At 46.1% G+C, this 24,861-nt stretch overlaps 1 protein-coding gene across 3 annotated transcripts in view; it reads left to right on the forward strand.

Moving 5' to 3' along the window:
- The first annotated feature begins 6,395 nt into the window (after window positions 1-6,395).
- ARID1A (AT-rich interaction domain 1A) overlaps window positions 6,396-24,861 on the forward strand; it is a 69,100-nt gene continuing 50,634 nt past the window's right edge. For all 3 annotated transcript variants that reach the window (XM_081817801.1, XM_081817803.1, XM_081817802.1), the window contains exon 1: window positions 6,396-7,931. In XM_081817801.1, coding sequence (XP_081673927.1) covers window positions 6,789-7,931 — 1,143 coding nt within the window. In that variant the 5' untranslated portion in view covers window positions 6,396-6,788. The remainder of the gene's footprint in view (window positions 7,932-24,861) is intronic.

Genomic DNA, 24,861 nt, shown 5'->3' on the forward strand with positions numbered 1-24,861 from the left:
TTTTTTTTAAAGATTTTATTTATTTATTTGACAGAGAGATAGCGAGAGCAGGAACACAAGCAGGGGGAGTGGGAGAAGGAGAAGCGGGCTTCCTGCCGAGCAGGGAGCCCCATGTGGGACTCAATCCCAGGACCCTGGGATCAGGGCCTGAGCCGAAGGCAGACGCTTAACGACTGAGCCACCCAGGCGCCCTATAAAAATGGTTTCTATCTAACCTCTCCACGATCAGTTACAAATTGTGCTAATGACGGATTACTAAAAATCCTCAGTAGCCAATCAGGGTTACCTCCTTACCTCTAAGTTTTTTCCTAGAGAAGATCTTTTTGAAGGCCATGTAGTACTCCAACTCTCCTATGATTCCTTCTTAGAAACACTGGCTGCTAGTTCATAAAAAAACAGAGAGTAGGTGTGGAGTCAACTATAATACTCCTTTTCTAGAATACTTTGGACTTCTAACTCTAGCTGGGCTAAAGGGGAAACACGATATTAGCCGTCCACTCTTTTTTGCTGGACAGAGTATCCATATTTTTAGGTAGCTTTGGTTGGTTGGGGAAAAAAAATAAATGAGCTCTTGGACAGTTCTGAGTCAAAAGGGACCTCACATTTAAGAAATGTATAATCTACATCCTGGTCTTGGTGTTGGGGGCAAAAATAGTGCCTAATGTTGTATGGCATTGTGTATTCTTTTGTTTGAGTGTAGTGTGTGGATGGACTCTATTAATGAAAACACACTGTGGTAGAGAGGAGTATGTGTATGTGTGTGTGGTGGGAGGTTCAGTGCTGTTTTTCAGTGGCCTGTCGGACAGGCTCGATGAAGTGTGGTGGGTTGTTTCTCCTTTGTCTCCTGTTTTCTCCCTCCACAGCAAGACTGGCAGAACAACAACACATTTGTACACAGGTTTCCAGTAGCATCTTTGGAGGGGTAGGCCAGTGAGCACTAACCTGCCGGTCCCGACCCTCTAGCCCCTCTGGTGTCTTCTGAATCCAATGTTGTTAAATTTCCAGGCAGAAAGTGATAATTTGGAAAAGTGCCAAAACCCACTGTAGGTTTTCCTGGCAGCTTTCCTCTGGTGTCATTGGTAAGTTCTGCATTTCACTGGAGCGCCATAACACTACCACTACAGTAGCTCACAGCTCACTTTTTTGTTTCGTCCACTTTTCTTTTATCTTTGGAAGAAGCCCTTTTCTTTCGGTAGGGATAGTTGGGTTTCAATTCTATTAAAGCTAGTCAGAATGCTTTCCCTTAGGGGCCATTCACTTCCTGTCTTATGCCTAATAGGTTCCTTTGGATTTTCTTTGATTCTTACATAAAAAGCCCGGATGATCATGCTGGAGTATTCTCTTGAGGTAGCTGTGTTGCAGAGAACAGGCGGCACATTTGCTGTTTCAGCCTCCCATCCTGGTTTACAGGACTGCCTGCCTGCCTGCCTCCCTCCATTTTGTCAGTGCTCACACAATTTTTCCTTCTCTTTCCCACTCTTCTACAGAACTTGTGTTGGAGCAAAAGACTCCATTCCAGATCCATTCCAGAGTTGCTACGAGAAACTTCCCCACTCACTGACTCTTCTTCCTATCTCAGTAAAATGGCAGTGCAAGAAAGCTTTATGCAATCAGGGCTGAAATAAACACCCACCTAGAATATTTGATTTTCCTTCGGATTTTCTCCTCTACCCTCAACCTTCAAAAATTTCCCTTACAATCGTTTTACATGTGTGAAATTTTCCTAGATTGGTTTTAAAGTAAAGCAAAAGAAAAGCAGCCTACATTGGCTTAATATGGGAAGTCAAAGATAACAGACTTTTCCTGTTCCTGAGCAATAGCCTTCAATATTAAGATTGCTGACCTTATCTTTCCTTGGTAATATTGGTGGTACTTAGCTCTCCAAATCTAAAAACAACTTAGTGTAGTAAGTCCCAAATACAAAATCATTCAGTTTCTCTTCTGGTGGACTGTAATGTGGCTTTCAAGCTTTTTGGCAAGTAGATTTTTCATATACTATTTTTGTATCAGTTGATGAATATAAACCTTCAGTGAGGCTCAGCAGAAATGTCCAAATTCCTGATCTGCCCAGTGGTTTTATAAAACTCCAGTTCAGGTATGTTTGTTTGTCTTTAAAATATTGTTAGTAGTTTTACTCTGTCTTCTCCAAAAGAATAGTCAGCAAGCTCGCCAATGAAATTGGTGGATAAGGAAAAGGTTCATATTACAGTGTGAGACTTGGTACCTATTTCCTCATGTTAGATTGAACCTGGGTTGTTAGGTTTTGTTTGAAATCTGCCACAAACCGGACCAGCCTGGATCTTTATTTTATTTCTGATTTTAGTTTTTGGGGAGGTGATGGTGAGGGTAATTCTCATTTTATGTTGGTACCAAAAAAGCAAGTTGATTTACACCCTAAGGTATTTTTTGCAGAGCTACTCTTCTGGTAGGGGAAAAAAAGAAAGCCTCATTCAGAAATGAACATTTCTCAAAATGTGTTCCTTATTATTATTCTAAATGTAAACTCCTCCAAATTATTTTAAAACTTTGAGATGAGTGGAAGAAAGCATCTACACAAGCATCTGTTGAGCGCCCGCCAAGCTCGATGCCTCTGGAGTTCCTGCTTCAGGATTCTAGGTACTGGGCAGGCACAATTTTACCGCTAAGAGCTGCTGAGCGCCATTTAGACTCCATTCCATTTTTCTCCGTGGCGATCCAGTTCGTATCTTACAGCTCCCGTCTGGGAGCCGATAATATAATGAATTGCCTTGACTCTTGCTTCAATCCACTTTCCTCGCTTAATATGCAGCCCAAAGTTTTGCTGCTTGCTGTCAGATGGCAGTGCTAGACTTTCACACTGCTCCCAAAGCCTCCGCTGGGGCTGTTTCTGAACACGGAGTTACAAACTTTAAGAAGCAGGCAGTTCCAGACAGAAATCCACGCCAGGATTTGAACTCTGCTTCTGGCTTCCGTCAACTGACATAGTTGCCCTTTTGCTCAAACTCGCAGCTCCAGTTCGCACTTGGGAGAGCTCCGCTGGGTGTCTGCTGCTTTGCCGCGGCGGGGACGCGTGTGGGGGCCAGAGCCCGGCGCTCCACCGGTTCCCCGCGCCTTATTCAGAACAGAGGCAAACCCTCACTAGGATCCCGGGGCTTAAAACGTCTTCCCCCAAAAGAAGTGGGGAAAGGAGGGAGCCGAGCCCGATCTTTTGTTTGTTTGTTGAGTTTTATATTTCGGACACTTTGGAGAAGCAAATTGCGAGAAAGGAAGGGCTGTCCTCCCAGCAAACGTGTCCCTCTCTTAGCAAGCCCTCCAGGCCTCGGTTCCACATTTTGCAGTTGACTGCGTGGATTTTAATAGGTTGTTCCCTTATTTTCGGGCCCAATCCATGCACACGGTACAAGCCGGATAAAATGAGAGCACATCCTCTGCCATTTTCAGTCGGTTTGTCCTGGCAGCCCTGCCCCCTTCCTTGGCTGCCGCAGACGCTGGATGTTAAAGCTGAGCGCAGAAACTCCGCCTGATCCGCTGGAAGGGAGATCCAGTCCACGTTTGCCAAGTGCTGTGCGGTCGGGGATGGCGATAAGAACTCTCTTGTGAGGGAGCGAGCAAGACTTTAGTCCGGTTTCCATGTCAACGATTCAGTCCATATTTGCCATCAAGCTGTTGGTGGCTGAGGCGCTTTCGTGAGGGTAGCGCTGTCCTAGTCCTAGTTCTCCAATCTGCGCCGGGATTCCTGAGCTGCCTGGGTGTGGGGTTAAAACAGTGGGGCTGTGGGGGAGAAAACTCCACGGGGAGAACCCGCAGCCCCAAACCTGGGTCTTGGAGCTCCGGCCAGCCACGTGCCCAGCTCCTCCCCTCCCCCCCCTTTCCCGCTGCCATTGCCCCTAGGGAAAGCTGTTGGGCCAGTTTCTAAGAAAGTTCCCTTCAACTCGGCAGTCCCTGGGATAGTGGTATGGGGCTCTAAAGGTAGGGGTGGAAGAGGACCCTAAAGGATCTGAGATTTTTAAAATAATGGTAAAGGAGAAATCCCACATTACCTCCTCCAGCCCAAGTGGATAGATTTTTGTGCACTTTACCTTATTGCTAGATAAAAATGGTGGCTGTTTTCAAAACAGCGTGCCCACGTGTAGGAAAGGGATTTTGGCACTTTCCAAATTTCACAGCCATTGAAAAAAAGGGGATGAGGGCTTTCTTTGGAGACAAATCCATTCTGGCTTCCAGATTTTCACTGGGCTCCAGGTTTCCCATTACACTCCAGCTCTGAGGAAAATGGCAGGGTAATTGCATGTAAAAAGTCCTCATTTGTGTGCAGGACTCAGGACTGTTTGCCAGCTCAGAAGCAGTTGATTAAATAGCCAAGCTCCATTTATGAGGCAGCCTATAATTTTGTTTCTAGGACCTAATGCACTGGGAGAGTAGTTGCCCCTGAGGACTGTGAGTGAAATGAGGGCACTGGCCCATTCCAGTCAGTCAGAGCCTAGTAGTTTGGTTCTTGGCTTGAGGGGGAAAAAACCCCACCAGGCTTAGATTAACAGGAGGGTTTTGCCTTTTTAGTGTAAGATGATATTAAGTTTTCTTCAGAGTAGGAATGACTTCAGGTTTTTGGAATTATTCACGGTGACCAGTGGCATGACCAGAACTTGTCCAAAGGGCCTGCAGGATCTTGAAGTTCTAAGGTAATGGATCTGTGGCTATGAAGTCTCCATTTATAAAATCTGAGGGGAAAAGAGGCCCTGGTGTCTAGTGACTACACTGGCCTGAACCTCTCCCAAGGCAGCCTTGTGCCTGGTGAGGAGCTGGAATCCCCTCTGGCTTTTGTAGCTTGTCACGTCAGAGCATTCCAAGTCAGCTTGAGGAGGAAAAGGTTGCTGCTGGGATTTGGTAGGGCTGTAGATCTAGTGTTTTCTATGTATGCCTCTAGCTCAACTGGCATCTTTTGGAATATAATAGTAAACTTTGAAGAATCTTTACACTGGAGGATAGAAAACAAATTTGGTTACATCTGTTTTCTTAAGTGGCCTGTGAGACTGCCCCTTTTCTCTCTTTAAGTTAAGGAGAAAATGGTTTCTCTCCATGTGGCCATCCCTCTTCTGCACTGGTTCCTTTAAACACTCAGTTTCCTCCAGTCCCTGGAGCCTCTTCTGTCAACTATTCACAGTCTTACAGGTATTGTCTTGGGAGACTGGGACTATATGATCATTGTGCTCTAAGTTCTCTTACGAGGAAAAGATTGGGCTTGGGTTCTCCTACCAGAAGGCTGTCATATGCCCCCAAAGTAGCTTCAGTGGTGAACATTTTATGTTAGTGTCGAGATAGTCCAAGGCTGAGATGATCAGCTTTGATATCAAACCCATTATTATATTCTGATCCCATTGTTGGATATGGCATGACTTGATCGCTTTTTTTTTTTTTTTTAAGGCTAAGTAGATGGGGAGGCAGGGTACTTTTTAAAATCACCCTCCTCTGCCCTCTGACAGGGCAGTCCCTTCCCCTCTGTCTTCCAATTCTATAAAATGGGGATAATCGGACCTCATGCCCCCAGGGCCTTATGAGGTCCGGCTAATGAGGGAGAGGAGTGGGAAAACGGAAAGTCTGAACAATGACCTGTCATTCCGTTGGGCTTTGCAAAGGGGGGTAAAATGTAAGGCCCTGCTCGCTCACTCAGCTGGGTCTTTAAGAGCGGGTTTGTAAAAGGCTTTGAAAAAAAGTGCTGTAGAGGTGCTAAGTAGCAGCCAAGAGACCAGGCCCGCTGCCAGAGGGTCAGGCCTGGGCCGAGGCGGACGCGGTCTCGGGCTCAGGCCAATTTTACAGCCGAGAGTAAAGTTCACGCTGCCCGCTCCCCTCGGTGCGGCCTGGAGGGAACCGACCCGGATAGGAACGCCAGGAGGGAGGCGGCGCAGGCTCCGGAGAGGCGCAGGCTCCGGGCCGGGTTTTCCCCGAAGCCTTCGGCGGCGGCGCTGCCGAGCGAAAGCGGCAGAGGGCCTGCCGCCGCCGCGGCTCGTTCTCTCCCCTCCTCCTTTGTGAGGGGAAGGGAGCGAGTCCGTTCCATGGCCTGCGCCCGCTCCGCGCTCCGTTCCGGGTTTGCTAGGCGGCCGCGACGGCGCTGGGTAAAATGGCAGTGCTGAGCCTCGTGTCGGAGTGAGGGGGACTCGGAGGAGAGTGGGGCGCTCTAGCCGCTCAGTCCGGCCGCCCGCCCGCTCGCCAGCCCGCTGCCGCGCAGCAGCCTCGGCCCGCGCCGCGGCCGGGGAGGGGAGGCAGGGCGCCTGGCCCGGTCCGCGCTCCGACTCTGCCTCCCGGTGCCCGGGCTGCTGCCGCGCGCCCTCCAGCCCGCCCGTCCCGGGTCCCCCTCCCCCCGCTCCCTCCCTCCCTCCCTCCCCGCCCCCTCCCCCTCGCCTCCCTCCCTCCCTCCCTCCTCCTTTCTCCGGCAGCAGAAAGCGGAGAGTCACAGCGGGGCCAGGCCCTGGGGAGCGGAGCCTCCACCGCCCCCCTCATTCCCAGGCAAGGGCTTGGGGGGAATGAGCCGGGAGAGCCGGGTCCCGAGCCTAGAGAGCCGGGAGCAGCTGAGCCGCCGGCGCCTCGGCCGCCGCCGCCTCCTCCTCCTCCGCCGCCGCCAGCCCGGAGCCTGAGCCGGCGGGGCGGGGGGGAGAGGAGCGAGCGAGCGAGCGCCGCGCAGCAGCGGAGCCCCGCGAGGCCCGCCCGGGCGGGTGGGGAGGGCAGCCCGGGGGACTCGGCCCCGGGGCGGGGTGGGAGGGGGGGAGAAGACGAAGACAGGGCCGGGTCTCTCCGCGGACGAGACAGCGGGGATCATGGCCGCGCAGGTCGCCCCCGCCGCCGCCAGCAGCCTGGGCAACCCGCCGCCGCCGCCCTCGGAGCTGAAGAAAGCGGAGCAGCAGCAGCGGGAGGAGGCGGGGGGCGAGGCGGCGGCGGCGGCAGCGGCCGAGCGCGGGGAAATGAAGGCAGCCGCCGGGCAGGAAAGCGAGGGCCCCGCCGTGGGGCCGCCGCAGCCGCTGGGAAAGGAGCTGCAGGACGGGGCCGAGAGCAATGGGGGTGGCGGCGGCGGTGGAGCCGGCGCCGGCGGCGGGCCCGGCGCGGAGCCGGACCTGAAGAACTCGAACGGGAACGCGGGCCCTAGGCCCGCCCTGAACAATAACCTCACGGAGCCGCCCGGCGGCGGCGGCGGCGGCAGCAGCGATGGGGTGGGGGCGCCTCCTCACTCAGCCGCGGCCGCCTTGCCGCCCCCAGCCTACGGCTTCGGGCAACCCTACGGCCGGAGCCCGTCTGCCGTCGCCGCCGCGGCGGCCGCCGTCTTCCACCAACAACATGGCGGACAACAAAGCCCTGGCCTGGCAGCGCTGCAGAGCGGCGGCGGCGGCGGCGGGGGCTTGGAGCCCTACGCGGGGCCCCAGCAGAACTCGCACGACCACGGCTTCCCCAACCACCAGTACAACTCCTACTACCCCAACCGCAGCGCCTACCCCCCGCCCCCCCAGGCCTACGCGCTGAGCTCCCCGAGAGGTGGCACTCCGGGCTCCGGCGCGGCGGCGGCCGCCGGCTCCAAGCCGCCTCCCTCCTCCAGCGCCTCCGCCTCCTCGTCGTCTTCGTCCTTCGCTCAGCAGCGCTTCGGGGCCATGGGGGGAGGCGGCCCCTCAGCGGCCGGCGGGGGAACCCCCCAGCCCACCGCCACCCCCACCCTCAACCAATTGCTCACGTCGCCCAGCTCGGCCCGGGGCTACCAGGGCTACCCCGGGGGCGACTACGGCGGCGGGCCCCAGGACGGGGGCGCTGGCAAGGGCCCGGCGGACATGGCCTCGCAGTGCTGGGGGGCTGCTGCGGCGGCGGCGGCGGCGGCAGCAGCCGCCTCGGGAGGGGCCCAACAAAGGAGCCACCACGCGCCCATGAGCCCCGGGAGCAGCGGCGGCGGGGGGCAGCCGCTCGCCCGGACCCCGCAGGTACACAGCTGAGTGGGGAGGGGGCTGGGGCGAGCGGGGTGCTGGGAGTGGGTGGCAGCTGCGGGGAGCAGGCCACAGCCTTGGGTTACCCCCAGTCCGGGGCCCCCACTGCTGGGGAGCTGCCATTGTCTGGCTCTTCTCTTAAAATGGCTGCCTGTCTGCCTTCCTCTCCTTCCCTCCTTCAGCCTTTGTGTGGGGCTTTCCCTGAGGTGTATGCTCCCCTTCTCCCTCTCCCCTGGTCCCTTCGAACTCCTGGGGTCTTCAAGGGGGTGCGGGGCAGAATGTGTGGGGAAGGGCCTGGCCCGGGGTATGGGGGGTGCTGGGGGCTCAGGTTAGGGGTGTGCAGTGCTAGGAGCTCGGGAGTTGAGTGAACAATTCTTTGCTCACCTACCGCTCCTCTCTGCCCGCCCTCCTGCCTTCCTCTAGGCCGTTCCCCATTTGTGCTTTCAAGGAGGGGCCCCTCGGGCTCTGGGGTACCTCGGGGGAGGGCAGGGGCCTGCTTGGGGGCAGCTAGAGGCCGGCTGCGGTTCACCCAGGGCAGCCCGGGCCATCTCCTGTCTTAGTCTCCGTCGGCCAGTGGCCTGGGCTTCTCCCTGGAAGTGCTGGTAAACAGCTGAGTGATTGGAGTAGTAAGTGCAGATTGCTTTGGTTTGGGATTTGAATTATGGAGGTAAAATCCTTCTGTCAAAGCCAGGAGACAGTTGGTCTTAGGTTGACATCCTATCTGTGATCTGATTGGCTCCCCATCTCCTGCTCTTGGCCATTTATAATTGCCTCTGATGTAATGGTACAACAATCCTGATGAGCTCATAAACTTTTACACTCTGCTTTTCTGCCAGTGATAACCCAAACCATCGCTGCCACTATCTGCCTTTTATTCCAGAGCTGAAATTGGCTGTGACCTTGAGGAGGGAGGTTTAAGCAGCAGTACTGTATCAGCAGGAGCAGAGCCCCAGACAGGCTGCCCTTGTTACATTGTGCCGAAACAAAAGAAGAGGCAGTGGCATTTTGCTTGTACCTTGGATTTATTTTGCTTGTTATGTTTTATGCAGCCTGAAATAGATTCTGTGTTGTCAGAACAGTAGCCGAGTTTTTCTCTACAATGGGTTTGCTGTTTGTTTTGGTTTTGTGACTTTCCTGATGGTATAAATGACTTCTTTGATGGCTCTGAAGATGCATTTGTCTTGAGTAATTTTGACCCTGTTCGCTTTGCAGAATTGAAATTATTTTACTGGGCTTTTTATTGAGTGACAAATGTGAGATCTTTATGGGAGGGGGTAAGAGAAAACTTTTTTTTTTTTAAAGAACTGGAAGCTTTCTGAGAGAATTTCATATTAGGTTCAAGTATTCTGTTTTAAGGAAGACTGGCCTCATTTCTTTGTTTACACGTTGAATCTTGTTTACACTTTCTTTTGTTAATTGAACTTTGGGAGAGCAGCTCAATTTAAAGAGAAGCTGACATCTTTAATGATCTTGTGAGAGACTTTCTCCTAAAGGCCTGGTTTGGTGAAATTTATCATTTGTTCCCGGAATATCAGAAAGGCGAATTTTCTGTTTTGTCATTAGTCAGTTTAGAGCTTTGAAATAGAGGTCATCTAATTTTTTTCTTTGCATTTTAAGATATGTTCCACTTTTTTTTTCTATCTTCCAAGATAATAAAGATAGCACCTATAATGGTACTTGATATTTGCTTAGAAATGACACCTTTTAGGTACATTTTTATGCATTCTATTTTATTTTTATTTTGCTATTAGTACCTCTTCATGTTCTTTCTTAAGTGTTTTAGTCAGGAATATTGGGTATTCTGTGGAGTCATGTATCTTTTGAAAGAGGGGAAAAGCTCTTCATGCCCCCAGTCCCCAGCAGTACCCAGTTGTACCTTCCTGCTATGAGATTTTGTTCACTGATTAGCTGTGTTCCTTCCTCATCCTAGAACTGCTTTTCTCTTCTCTTGAGCTGGGAATTTTGAAAATAGCTGTGTTAAATGGCAGATTTAGAGCTCTGTGCCTTGACTCCACATTGCCTATAATGTTCTGTGTTTGGACAAGAAACGGGAATTTTAAATGGAATTTCTGGTGCAGGAGGATAAGTTTTGTCTTAGAAAAGAGAACATTCTCTTGTCTCTGGATAAGAGACATATTACATTTCTTTCCCCTTGCGGGGAGGGAGTCTGAGCCATTTACCTTTCTTAAATTATTAGAACAAATAATTTGGGGTAAGTCAAGACTCATTTAAAAGCAAAAATTAATTTGAATTCTGCTGGTTTGGGGATATTCAGGCAAACACTTTGGGTTTTTTTGGGGGGGGGATAAAACCAACTTTTGCTGTAGAATGATTTCTGTTTTTCAGTCATTAAATATTTGAGCACTTTTATGTGCTAGGTACTATGCTCTGTGCTGAGTAAATGGTAGAAAAATAGATGTAGTCCCTGTCTGGAAGCTTGTCTGTGCTGCCTCTGGGTGAATTTTTGGATTCACTTTTAATATCACCATACCTAATGCTTAATACAACATAGGTTCCTGTTCAATTTCAGTTCAATTGCCTACTCCTCTATGCCCAAAGAATGGGGTAGTGAGCATTCACTTGTGGAAGAGACAGTACAACTTTCCGTTTTTGTGGTAGTCCACGAAGGTTGTAGGTGGATAGATTTTGATATGAATTCCTCTTTGCTACTTAAGGGTAAAGCTCTTGTCAGACCATGAAGCCTTATTAAGCATTCTTAAATAACAGGGTCTTGCTCTGTCCCTTTCTCAGTCTTGGATTAAGACTGTTTTGCAGATAATTGATTGACACAGCTAAGGTGGTAATGTTCTCATTTGACTCTGCCTTTATGAAATAAAGATTAGCTAAGTGTTTGTATTGTGGCTCTGTCTTTTTCACAGGAGCGGGAAGATCCTAGCAGGCAAACTCTTCCTTTATTGCTTTCCATAAGTAATACTGTGTCTCAGGGTGTTGAATCCTTTTACTGATGAAATACTTTTTGTTCACCTATGCACTTGAACCTCATGTACAGTTTTTTATTTGGGATGCTTTTAGCTGTAGTACCTTGAGAGTAGTATCAGCTCATCAAAGTAAAAAATGAAATAGAATATGTAGTCCAGGATCAAGATGGATTTGATTGTAGAAGTTTGGCCGTTAGTTCTTGCTATGGAAATATCAAATGATATTTCCGACTCCTGGGAAACAAATACAGGAATCTTGGGCTTATTATGGGAATGCCTACTGGCAGAAATTCTAGGCTGGCTAAAATACAGGACTCTTGGAGCTCTCTCAAGTAGGAGGGACTGGGAAAACCACACTGAGATGGCACTTACTTTTGAGGCTTCATGTTTCTCTACTGTCCATGAGAGAGCTAAGGGTGATGGGGGTTGGGATGGTGGCAAGAGAAGAGAAAGCAGCAGGACCAAGGTCGGCTTCTTTGTATTGGGCCCTATAAGGACTTTGCAAGGTACCTTCCTTTGTGTGTGACACAGAGTAACTGTGACAAGTGGCACCTGCTGTAATAAGATGTCTTGGATTGCATTAAACATTCATCTGTTGGATTGATTCCTGTAAGGTGTGATGTCTACAGTAGGCTTTAGCAACCAGGTTAGTGACCTTTTTTTAAAATGTGGAAATAGGCTAACAAAGTATGGTTAGGGCCCTTTCCAACCCCCCCCGCCCTCCAGGGTTGTATTGATTGGCTTCAAATCCCAAAATTCTAGAAGCCACTGAACCAAGCAGAATATATGTTAAAATATGGTATTCAAAATAAATTGGCACTGAATTGTTCTTTCCTGCCGGTGAGCTGGGATACCTCAGTCTCTAAAATGGAGTCCTGATTCCCATGGCTTTCTCCTTGTTTGGATTGACCATGATCATTATTGATGCACACTGAGCTGTGTGTGACATAGTGGTGAGGGGTAAAGAGTACAAGACTCCAGAGCAAGAGGCTTTGGTTCCACATGCAGCTCTAGATTAAGCTGTGTGATTTGGGGCAAGCCATTGACCTCGGTTTTATTTTCTCTTCATCAGTAAAGTGAAGTTGGTGGACTGCATGGTCTTCTTCCTCTCTGATGTTACACATTGGGCTGTGCTTCCATACCTGACTTATGAGGGCAACTTCTTCCTGTACATGTACTGGAAGGGGTCTTGAGACCATCTTTCTTCCCTTGGGCCTGAAGAACTCAAGGCTGTTTTCTTCTGAGGATTTACAGGAACAAGCTCTGAACAGTTGGGTACCACAATGATGGTGGCCCTTTACAGAAAAAGCCCTACCAAGCTATTTTGCTTTGAAACTGTTTATGTTTGTCATTAATCATTCCACCTGGCTGGTGGTTAAAACACTAAACATTAATTGAAAAATTGGGCAGACATCATTAAAGCAAGACTTGAAAAATAGTTGCTTCAAAATCTCCAAGAGGGGATTTGGGGAGTAGGTTCAGGGTGGGGTAGGGAGTAGATATTCATAACATTAACACTCTGCTTCTCTCAGGGGGGATAGGAAGGTGGGGAGAGGTAGCTTTAAGTTCTCCAGACTCTCTGGGTGTTTGGGCAGGTCTAGGTCTGGTTTGGGCAGTTGGTTGTAATCTGAGTGCCTGAACTTGCCCTGTAAGTTTTGCTGAGAGAGGAGCAAAAGTTCCTGAGACTGGAACAGGAAAAGCTAAGCATTACAGGGTCAATTTCATAGGCCTATGGCCTTTTCTCATACCTTTGGTTTTTTAAACTACGTGGTGTGATTTGCAAGTGCTCCTGGAAATGGCTATTCTTTCTCTTCTCCAGCACACCTGAATTTCCATTCTTTCTCCTCCTGGCTTAGTAGTTTAGAAGTGTAATTTAGGCATCTTAGAAGTATGCTAGAAGGAAGCTTCCCTTTATAAAAGAGGGGAAAAGGTAGAGGAAAAGGTGTTTGATAATTCTCTGCTTGACACAGCAGCTTCTTCCTCTGTGAAGGAACCAAATGTTTCAGAGCTTTGTGTAAATACTTGCTGAGCTGTCAATATGTACCCAGGAGGTTTCTGTAGTAAGATGTAAACGGCTCTATAGAATGTTTGACAGGCAAATTAATAAACAGTTTTCAAGCAAAGATAATGCTAGTCTGTTCTCATGTGGTGGAATAAAATAACATTGGAGAAAAAGAAATGTGGATAGAAAAGGGGGTAGTATGGGGGTGTGGAGACTTGGAGATAAGAAGAGATGATCTAAAAGAGATTGGAAGTGAAAAGATGGCAGCGAAGCCTCCATGGTCCTGGCTCCAGGCTAAGTTCAGGGCACATGGAGCCCCTGTTCAAAATGGATTGCAGTTTCAGAGTGAAAATAAACAGAAGTTTGGGAAGAAGATCCTAAGTTTCAATAGTGAGGTAAGTGTGCGCCAAAAGCTTGGTTTATGAGACTTTGAGTTTTAAAGCCTTGTTCTTTTGGAAAGGTTTTGTAGTTTGGTGAGATGTTTTTAGGGTTGGGTTTGCATTTTTGGAATACCAGAAAGGAGGGGGAAAAAAAGATACTGCAACTTCAGCGTCGTCCTCAGCCTCTGTTTTGCTGTGGCTCTCAGGATTATAAGCCCACTTTATGGGCTGGGTTTATTTGTATAGTTTTTACTGGACTCCTTCTGTGCATGATACATATATATGTTAAAATTAATGCTCCCAGGTTCCTGGGTTAGTACAAAGTCCAAATGTTTTGGGGACTCACTAAATCCTGCCTGAAGGGTTATATGAGTAGATTCAGTCTTTGTTTTTGAAATTGCCATTTTAGGATTAAAAACATTTCTGGGTTCCTTCAGTGAAACATTCTTTTTATAGAGGAAGAAATATTTTAGAAGTATTTTAGCTGTGTGCCTGTGGTACTCGCTTTGGTAGCCTTGTGAGATAACCAGATTTATCTTCTCAAAGTCTCTTTTTAAAAACAAAATCCACTGACTCTGACACCAGTTTTCTTCACAAGAAGTGTTTTTATAGACCAGAGTCCTGGAAGTGCCTGTTTGACTCAGCATAGTAGTAGGGAATATGAATGTCATTATGGCCCTGACCATAATTTTTTGGTTCCGCTAACTTACCAAAAGCTATCAGCTTGTTTTAAAACAAAATACAAAAACTTGGGTTGACACAGACATTGCTTGCCCAGGCCTTTCTCATTGTCATGGTGGTAAGAGTAGTAGAACATCAGGCTCATTGCTGAGAGTATGATTTCTAGCTCAGGGGGTTTGGAGATTCAGATGGGAGTAGGAAATAGCCGTATGTGAACACACCAGTTAGATACTAGGAAGGGACTTAAAAGAGACAGTATCTGCTTCAGAGGAATTTCGTTTTCTTGGCAAAGCATGCTTATGTGCACACATCTGGAAAACTTGCAAAGCATGCTTATGTGCACACATCTGGAAAACTTGCAAAGCTTATAAATGGGTATAGACCAAACTAAGAGTATGAGCTGAAGGAATTCAAGAATAAGGAGCAATCAGAGTTGGGCAGGGTTAACCTGGGACAGCTTTTCAGAGGCAGTGATTCGTGAAGCTTAATGTTCAAGAGGGGGAAAGTTAAAATATTAATTTGCTTTTTCATAGTGCTACCCTGAGTGCTATGGGCTTTATAGGATCCACATTACACAACCATTTCCAGACCTGTAGTTGCTTCATTCTGGTGACTTTGAGAATTTGGACTGTAACCGTAAAATTCCATGAAAGAGAGCGGCTCCAGGGTCTTAGTGGTTCTTGTGGTTATGTGGGGCCTTTAGTACAACCTGCCAAGTTCTTGGCCAGTTTCAGGGGCTCTTTTGTAGTAATTTTGGGTTTGGAAGGTTGTGTCACCTTCAGAGTTGTGTGCCCTGGACAACTCTGCAGTGACGGTGGTTCAACTTTGGTTGGAGAGCTTAGGTTTTTTTCTTTTTTTGGCAGAGTTAATCGATTTTTCTTAAACAAAATAAGAGCCATGAGGTACCTGTCCAGACACTTAGGCTGTTGCTATTTCTGAAGAGTTGGTAGCTGTGCTGAAGCTGAGTTGCTTGGATCAGACCTTATACTGAGGGTGGATGGGTGGGTAAGCCTGCACATACGCAGTTTGCCCATCTGTTCACAGAAATGGCCTTTCATATTGTTGATAGGTTGGCTGTGGCCAAGAAGCTCATAAATGCTGCAAACACATGCTTATTCCTTACGGGAACCTTTGAAATGGCAGTGATTTTGGTTTCTCTTTACCCGCTGGTCCATGTGCAATGGGACCACACATGATTTCTGGCACTTTTCAAGGGCTGTAAGTGGATGCTTAACAGCTGAAGATGCATGGAGAGTCCAGTGCCAGGCTACTAGAGTGCCTTCACCTGGAAGAGAAGGCTAGGTTACACTGTTCCAGTGTACAAGTATGGAGTCTTGAATACAGATTCTAGTTCAGAAATCTCTCTTCCAGCTTCTTTAGCCTTGTCATTCTGGCATTTTGCAAAGCGAGTTTCCAGTAACTCAGAATTGAGGCACAAGGGCTCATCTGCCATGGATAGCAGGTGAGTAGGGGCCTGAGATGAACTCCTTAGTCTGTCTAGGTTTTAGAGGAGTCCAAGTTAGGGTGAATGTTGACTTAACTATCTTGAGTATTCCCCGAAATTGTTCCTCCCCTCATTCAAATGGGATAGAATTAGTTTTTATTGAATGTTAAAGGACATCTGAGTGAACTTTCATTTGTTTTTGTTTTAGTCATTTATGTATACCAGAAGATGGTCTTGGGACAGGTTGAGTCTTTGCAGTGGCTTCTGCATTTTCCAAGGGTGTACTGCAATGAGAGGTCTAATGCCAAGAATGCATTCCAACACGCTGCAGAGTAGGAAATTTGATCCCTAAAATGTTGACTTAGTGTTGGTTATGGTACATATTAGAAATCACCCAGTAATCCAGGACAGATTTTTGTCGCCCTCCAGGAAGCTAATGTTGATATGAAATACTAAGGGGCTTTGGGCACCGGGGCTATGTGCTCTGCAGGCCCAGAGTGCTGCTTAAATTGCCACCCATATGAAGAGGAAACGTGCCATGTGCTTTTTTTCCTCTTTTGCATTTGGGCTTCCTTATGGCTTCGTTGCTTCTGGGTTCCCAAGTCTGCAATGTTAGATATTAGACTTCCTCCTCCCTTGGCACAGGCACATTCATGATTTTCTGTGGCTCATCACCAGCAGCCAAGATTTTTGTATGCTTTTTCCCTCTTAAACTTGTTAGCTTTCAGCTTGCTTGTTTATAGACATCTCTGTTAAAAGGAACTCCCTGCTCAAGATCTAGCACCAGCATGACGGCAGCAGGGGAGTTTAGGGGTTGGTGTGATATCAGTCATTTAAAAACCCATTTGCTGTGTGCTTGGTGTTTTTTATTTTGCCTCCTGTTTTCCTTGAGGTCACATCTTGCTTGCCGGGCATGAGTGCATCTGGGTCCAGCTGTTTACTCTCAATGACTGATGCCTGGTATACTTTGACTTTAAGCAGAGTGTGAGTTCAGCCACGTGGTAGATGATAAAAGGCTACATATTGCTGGGCCCTTCCTTTTAGAAGAAATAAATGTGTCTTTGGGCTCTTCTTGCACAGTGATTTCCCCCTTTCTCTGGGTGGACCTTATTATGGCTTTCGCTTGTCCTTAGTGAACAAGTCACCTGAGCAGAAATGCTGGGAATTAGTTGCTGTTTGTTACTGTGTCTGGTCTGCTGTGTACAGATTGCTTTCTCTCTTTTCTCATCATCAGGTGGTGGAGTTCTTGGGTTGGTCCAGCAGTAGTAGACATCTAACTTTTTACCTGTTGAGGAATCTGGCTGCCAAAGATAGCTCTATTATAAAGGATTTGGGGAACAGTTCTATAGGTAGTTGATCCATCACTTTGTCCTGGGTTGGGGATAGGCTTAGAATCTCACTGAGATCCCAATTTTCAAATGATGGCATACTGAGGGTGAATATTAATAGTAATAACCATGCATTTGCACACTTACAATGTGCCAATCTCTATGCTGGGTCTGTCCATGAATTTACTTACTTAATCTTCAAAACCATGAGAGGTGGGTTCTATTGTTACTCCTCCCACTTTACAGATGAGGAAGTAGAGTAAAAATGAGAAATTTGCCCTAGGGTAAAAAGCTAGTAAAAGGTAGAGTTCTGATATGAATCAAGGTTTGTCTGATTCTCTAGAGCTGTAACATTATAAAATACTAAATTTACTTCTTCAAAATAAATTATTTAAGCACTAAGGCTTTTTGGGACATTATTTTTGCAATAGCCTGGAACTCTTAAATGGGGTGAAAGACTAAAAGCCTTTAGTTACAGTTTTACATTATGCCTAGATTTCTGTCCATCTAGAATTTTATTTAAGTTTCTGATGAATGGCCATGTGATCCCAGTGGTAAGAATTGGCAGCATTTGGTCGTCAGGCCACTTTTCTTTTTGGGAGGGATTTTTGAGAAGAGTGAGGGGTAGGGGTGGATTGAGGCTCAAAGATAGACTCCTTCACTTTGATCTAAGTGAGAGTAACTTGTATTATGAGAGTATTTGCAGATTGAGTTTACTTTCTATGACTTGGAGCACTTGCAGGAGAGGCAAGGATTATTGTCTTAATTTCCACTTGGGGAAAGTGAACACATAAAGATTAAGTACCTCACACAAAGTTTCATAGTAGAGTCAGCTCTAAAACCAAGGTTTAAAGTTCCCTTAGGCTGTGTGACTTTAGGCAAGTCACTTTTCTGAATTTATATCCTCAACTATATAATGAGGAAAAATATCCTCAACTATATAATGAGGAAAAATATCTTGCAGGCTTCAATAAATATTAATAACGGGGTGCCTGGGTGGCTCAGTCGTTAAGGGTCTGCCTTCGGCTCAGGTCATGGTCTCCAGGTCCTGGAATCGAGCCCCATGTCGGGCTCCCTGCTCAGCGGGGAGCCTGCCTCTCCCTCTGCTGCTCCCCCTGCTTGTGCTGTCTTTCCCTCTCTCTGTCAAATAAAGAAAGAAAATGTTAAAATAAATAAATATTAATAATATATGTGAAAGTACTATTATCAAATAAAATTTGAACATGACTCCTGGTTGGTAGAGGCCCCTGCTTGAGAGGGGGATAGTACTGAGTGGTTAAGGACAGTTGGTCTTCACTGAATTAAAGGCTATCCCATAGTTCTTAGCTACATGTAAGATATATTAATGCTTAAAAAAAACCAACAAATTTTATTAAGCACCTGTTGTTCTAGTTTGAGAGACAGATTAGTGCAGTGGTTCTCCGTGGGATCCCTAACCGTTAGGGATCAGCATTCCCTGGGCCCTGTTTAGAAACGTAAAGGGGCGCCTGGGTGGCTCAGTCGGTTGCAGCTCTTGATTTCAGCTCAGGTCTTGATCTCGGGGTCATGAGTTCAAGCCCCACGTTGGGCTCCATGCTGGGTGTGGAGCCACTTAAAAGAAAGAAAGAAAGAAATGCAAATACTCATCCAGACCTACTGAATCCAGAATTCTAACAGGGTGTTTTAACAAGCCCTCCAGGCCATTGTGAGGCACACCCAAATTAGAACTACCAGATTTATGCATTTACAGAGTATATCTGAATTACCTGAGGGACTTCTTCCAGATTACACCATAGGCTAATATTTCAGATGTATCTGCTCTTCCCATGATGTGAGAGAGTTACTGGATAGAGAAAAGGTTAAAAATGCTTGGGGAGAAGAAAAGAAATACTTTTGAGATGGGATCTTCTACTATGCAATAATTGTAAACTCCAGTCACCAAACAGGTCTCTTTCTTTATAGGGCTTGGGGACTCCCTGCCTTCCATTTCTCTTTCTCTTAGCTCTTTGGTGACATGCAGCATGAAGATAATCTGAATCCATGGTACTGGTTGTTTGGTGAAGGTGGAAAAGTTCATTTTAGGATTGTGACTGTGTGGTCAGCAGGTATGACCAGCCAAGTAAATTGCCTAAGAAGGGGATTCTTGAAAACGCTGCTTAGGCCAGTTTGGGAGCTTCAGTTAAACGCCATGATTTCCCTTCTGCTCGTGATGACCAACTGATCTGTGAACAGGGCCTTTGGTGATCTGGTGGTCTCTTAGTAGGTCGTCCTTAATGACTTCCCTCCCACTCTCACCCCTTAGCCCCTAGTGGCTAGCCAGAGTTTTGCTCTGATTCCTTTCCTTGTGTCCCTGGTTGTGAAGTCCTAGCTTCTCTAAGTCAGTTCCTGACAAGCTGCCCCTCTTTGAAGTGGATGAGGTCTCTCTGAGGAGCAGACATTTGAGCCAAGACCTGTCCCCAGTTGTATAACTTAATAAATAATGATTGTGCTTGGCACAGAAATGGAAGTTTGAGAAATGTCTGGTAATAAACAGTAACAATGCAAAGACCTAGCAGAGAACCAGTGTTTTAGCACACCTGCGCTTTCTGAAAACCTGATGTGGTTTCTGTATCGTTCCCATTAAAAACAAGTTTCCTTGTACCAGGCCTCTTTTCCCTCCTGCCTGAGGAGTGAAGCTGTGATGACTGTGACCCGGCTCTGATGAAGGCCAAGGCTTCTAGGAGGCCATGTGCTGACAGTTTGATCTGTGATTTGACATTTGTAGATACAGACCAATAATTCTAGTAGGGAGTCATACGTTCTTTGTGTGTGCTTGTGTGTTTTAATCTCACTTTAGCATCCCTCTGCTTTCTAGCTTGATTTTCTGTTTCTTGTTTTTCCCTTTTTCATTCTCTCTTGATGTCTAACTCTGTTGGTAGAATGCAGAGCACATGGAGGCCTAGTAACTTCACCATACTAGAGTTGGTAAAATGTCTTTAAAGTACTGGAGATGCAACTTAACACCACTTGCAGATCAACTGGTATCTCTGTGCCTCTGTTGGAGGTACCTGCCCTAAGTAGAGGCAGGAAGTGCCTTTGTCTAATTAACTAATAAACAGAAGTTTTCCTAAATGATCTGTATCTCTTCTACTCTCTTTCCCACTTTATTGCCTTTGGCCTGGAGACTGTTTCTTAGCCCTCCTTAATCTGTTTTTGGGGTTGTGTTGGTACAGGACAGATTGTAACATTTTTGTTTTTCTTTCTAGTCTGTGATTTGAATCCTCTGCTCTCCCAATGCAGCTTTGAATCGGCTTCTTTAAAACCCCTACATAAAACCTCAAGTGACCAATATGTGGTCTCATTATGGTATTTTGGGTTAAAAGAAAATGACATTGAGATAGCTGGGTTCATCCACCCAGACACATTTCACCAAAAAGAAATTCCGTGTGCCTTGAGTAAGACAATCTCCAAAGAGTGTATGAGCTAAAACGAAAACAGACTCGGGGGTGGGGGGTGAGGAAAAGATAAATTTCAGCTCGATTTGCATAATTTAGCATGCCAGGTATCCATCTCAATTTGATTATACTGGCCACAGATAGGAAATAAAGAGGAGAGACAAACTTCAGAAAAGATAGCTAGTAACTTTGGTCTGGTCCAGGTATATTTCTGGTATAAATGATGAAGCCAGTCAGGGTCTCCTGTACACATTTGTGTAAACAGTGGTGTAGAGGAGGTTGGTACTAATGTACTTTTGGAGCTTTGAAAAGAACTGGAGAATTTATAGGACCGTATGGCTCTTCATTCAGCGAATTGCTGACCTTAAAAAAGCCTGAGGATTTGGAGGCACCTATAATCTAAAGGTTGACTGTGCCCTGGGCCATTCTTTAACTTATTTGATTGTGCCTGTTATAGTTCAGAGTGGACTTAGGGGGACCAGGTGAAAGACTGGCATTTTTGGAAAGTGGTCCAAGGCAGCCCTAGGAATTGAATAAACACAGTGGCATCGCTGCTTCTCAGCGTCTTTACAGGACTTGATTGGATTGATGACAAACGGAATCTCCAACTGCATGTAAATCAAGTTCCTACAGCTCAGTGATGTGTCACAGATACCTTTTTTAGTACAGAAGGAGAAATTTTGGCAGGATGTAGAACTGTGCACTTAGAGAAATTTAGGATCTTTTTATATAACCCATGCAAGACCAGTCCAAGTTTGGAATTATAGATAAAAGGAGTGGGGGAAACGAGAGCTTTTTAAAGAGAAAGCAAATGAGGCCTTAAAGTTTTGCGACTAGGAGCAGTTTTTGCCTTTGCCTTTTTTGTTTGTTTTTTAGCAGTTATCTGCGAAGCAATTTAATATGGAAGAAGGAGGAGTATTTTAGAAACTAGGTCAGAAGAAGTAGGTGTGATTTAGAAGTGTTGTCTTTATTGAAAAGTTGCTATGTACCCTCCTGGGTGACGCTCTGTTTATAAGGTTACATGACCCTTGGCTCTCTGTGTATTCCTTAAGTGTACCATATCACTTAATGTTAAGGGACAAGTAAGCAGGGCAGAAAATGTCTAGAAAACTATGCCACTCAGTTGGGCTTGTGGTCCATGCACACTAAGGCCCTTTCCCTAATAGAAACACCAAAGAATGGTTTGTGGGAGGAAGTACCTTTTCCTGGTGTCAACCCATACCACCTCATGTGGGTAGCAAGGTCTGTACATTGTTTTTAATTATTGAGCACTACTGGGATGCAGTATCCCAACCTATCTTTCTTGTATACCAATCAAGATTTCCTAGACTTTGATCATATTCCCCATTTCTCAGGAATTTTTGGGATAATAACTTTTTAGCTCACTTAATTGCCCAATCCTGTTACTGACTTACTTGCCAATATAAGAAGCCTCATGGCAGAACTTTTTTTGGAAAACCTGTGAGTACCTACCTTCCATTTGCAGGTTGCTTACAGTAATGCAACAAATACTTACTGAACTTCTACAATGTATCAGTCACTGTGTTGTGAACATAGGATTCATAATTTTTGCTTCCATGGAGTACTTTCTAGTGGGGAAAGATGTAAGTAAATAATTACAAATAACCATAATTAAATTTTAATAAATGTGCTGGAGGAGAAGTACCACCTTCAGTAAATTATCTTCCAACTATTTTTTAAAGTAAATTTTTATTTGTGATTACCTTGGCTACTGGGGGGCTTTATAATGTTGGGCTCTTGGGATGGGTACTGGTCAGTTCTGATTCCCTTTCCCTTCACTGCTCCAGGGTCAAGTGTTACAGGAAATTCTCCATCTAAGATTGGACTTGTAATGGGCTAGAGTCCATTGTTTCTCACCGAGGCTCTTCTTTGTGTGGAGATGCATTGCAGGACATTTGGCATCCTGCTCCCCAGGTAATAAATGCCAGTAGCACCACAGAGTTGATGTGATAACCCAAAAAAAAAAAAAAGGCACTTTCATACATTTATTTCCAAACACTTCTCAGGGGTTTAGTATTCTGGTTGAAAACTATTGGGCTTTACTGTCAGGATTCTTGGGAGGAGATGCCTTGGGATTCCTTTGGGAGAACAGACTGAAAGTAGGTAGAGCTTGAAAACTGGACTGATCAACCCTTTTGATGTCCGACTTGTGTGTTCTTGATTTTTAAGCAGGTATTTTGAAACTGCTTTCAACCCATTCTGCTTTTTCTCTCATTGAGGGTAAAGGGAAGTAATGTCTGTTGTATGTGTAGTTTATGAACTGGTACGTTAACAAGCATTTCACATATTTAATCATTTCAACTGTCTTTTATCTTTGTTAGACCGTTTTTAATCCCCATTTTACAGATGGTTCTGGTGCCAAGGGAAGTGACTTGCTCAGTATAGTATCAAAGCCTGTGCTTTTTTCTCTTTTTTTAAAAAGCATAACTTCAGTTTATTTGTTAGCTGACCTCTAATTGACCACTTTGGGTTTCTGGTCTTGAGTATATGGGACCAGACCTTAAGTGTTCTGCTTTGCTTCTAGAAATTTGGGACTTGTGTAGGATGATAATAGCTAACATTTTGGGCGCTAGAGGATATAGCAGTCAGTTAAACACACATCCACCTCTAGTACCTCTAGACACATACCCACTAGCTTATATATTTTAGTCTAGGATATAGACATTTAAACAAGATAAATAGTAAACCATAGAGTATTCTAGTGATACATGCTCGGGAGAAAGGTTAATCATGAACCAGGTCTAAGAGGTGTGTGGGTTTGAAATTTTGGATGGGTTTACCAGGGAAGGCCAAGTGAAAGTGTTATTTGATGTGGAAGAGAGCTATCCTAATACCTGAAGAAAGTGTATTCCTGGTGGAGAGATGGGTGAGGCCAGAGCATGCCCAGCTGGTTTGAAGAAGAGGGTTTTGTTTTCATGTATTAACTCATTCATTCAGCCCGGAGGGCGCTACTACTATTGTCTCTATTCTGTTGATGCAGAAACCGAGGGACAAGAGAAGTTGAAGGCCTTGCAAGGGCAGAGCTCTTAACCACTGTGTAGGACTGGCCACCCAGGGCCAAAGCATTTCCTCTGCATGAACGAGGTTAGGAATTGCAAGGCCTCTAGAATTTCACTTTCTCTTCCACAGTCCCCTTTCCTTTCCTACTTTTAAAGGAGGAAAGTTTGCTTTACACACACATCTTCACCGTCCTGGAGCTTATATTCTAGCCTAGGATACAGATCATGAGCAGGATAAGTAAAGTATATAGTATGTTAGTGATACGTGTTTAGGTGAACAAGACAACGCAGGGACTCGGTATAGGAATTTGGGAAAGCTTGGCTTAAACTGAGAATGCTGCTTATTTAGGAATCTGGGAATCTGAGGTGCATTCCTGGTGGTTTCTCTGTTGTCCAGGCACTGCCCTCTTCAGACCGTTGTTTGGCTAAGGAAACTGAACGTGCATCTGAATTCTAGAGTCACTTGGAGATGGGAGGAGTTTTGGAAAGAGGGCACGTGGCCCAAATGCTCCCAGACTGGACATGAGAATTGCCTAAGGAGATTCCTGGCCCTGTCCCAGAGTTGCTGATTCAAAATCTGGAGGGCAGGATTCCATTGTGTTGCTGAGGAGGTTAAGGTACAACCTGGCTAGTGCTTCCCTGCCACCCTTCCCCGCGCCCCCAGCCCACCCCAGGGAATTGGTCAGGGAACTGGGATGGGGACCCAGGTGTCCTCTCAGTCTAGTACTTTTCACCATGTTGTGTTGCTGCCTTACTCTTGAGATTAAAAAGTTGTAAAGAAGGGGATGTTTAATTTTATCAAATGGCATTTCAGTTCCTGTTTAATCATCTTCTTGGGGCCTTAACTGTTTTTAAAACCTGGGATTGAAGCAGTACCTAAAGAGGAATTCTTTCTCAAGAAGTTGTGTGGTTTCCTCAGAGGCTTTTGTAAGTCATTGGAAATGGGAGAGATTGGTTAGCTAAATTTGGTCTTCCAAAAAAGTGATCTTCTTCATTTCCAGAAGAGCATTTTCTCTGTGAAAGGTGGCTAATGAAAGTGCTCTGGATGAGAGGACTTTATCGTTTGTTGAGTTCATTAGTTTGGTGCTGTTGCTGCACTATTTGAAGGGCTCTTTCTGGAACCAAAGAAGAAATAAAATACCAGCCACCTGGTTGTGGTTTTTCTGGCATGCCTCTTTTGGGTGGACAGCTGTGAGGTGGTTATTACAGTTGGCTCTCATAATCTGTTTGAGTTTTGCTAGATGATTTAATGACTGTTACCCCCATTGGTCTCTTTTTTTCTACCCTTAGTAGGTTTTCTCTGATCATCTGATCTGGAAGGATGGAGCACAGTAGCCTAAATATCTCTGAGCCAGGGAGAGAAGCCCCTTGTTCTCTGTCAGTTTTAGAGACAGAGTATGGGTTGGAAGATCAAGTCTGATGTCTGGTTGCAGCCCCTCCTAGGGGTTTGGTCAGGCTGGTGCTTCAGGTGGTGGCTTTGAAATGAGTTCTTTGTCTGCAAAGAGGAACATGCCCTAATCTAGAACTATTTCTGTGAACAGAATAGGGTTGATAGAACTTTTCATTGAGTTTGGATTCTTTTTTAAGATTTTATTTCTTTATTTCTTTATTTGAGAGCACAAGTGGACAGAGAGAGAGGAGAAATAGACTCCCCGATGAGCAGGGAGCCCAATGGGGGATTCGATCCCAGGACCTCGGGATCATGACCCAAGCCGAAGGC

Source organism: Leptonychotes weddellii, chromosome 4 (genome assembly GCF_054177405.1).
Source record: "Leptonychotes weddellii isolate Sample4059 chromosome 4, ASM5417740v2, whole genome shotgun sequence".
Classification (NCBI taxonomy): Eukaryota; Metazoa; Chordata; class Mammalia; order Carnivora; family Phocidae; genus Leptonychotes; species Leptonychotes weddellii.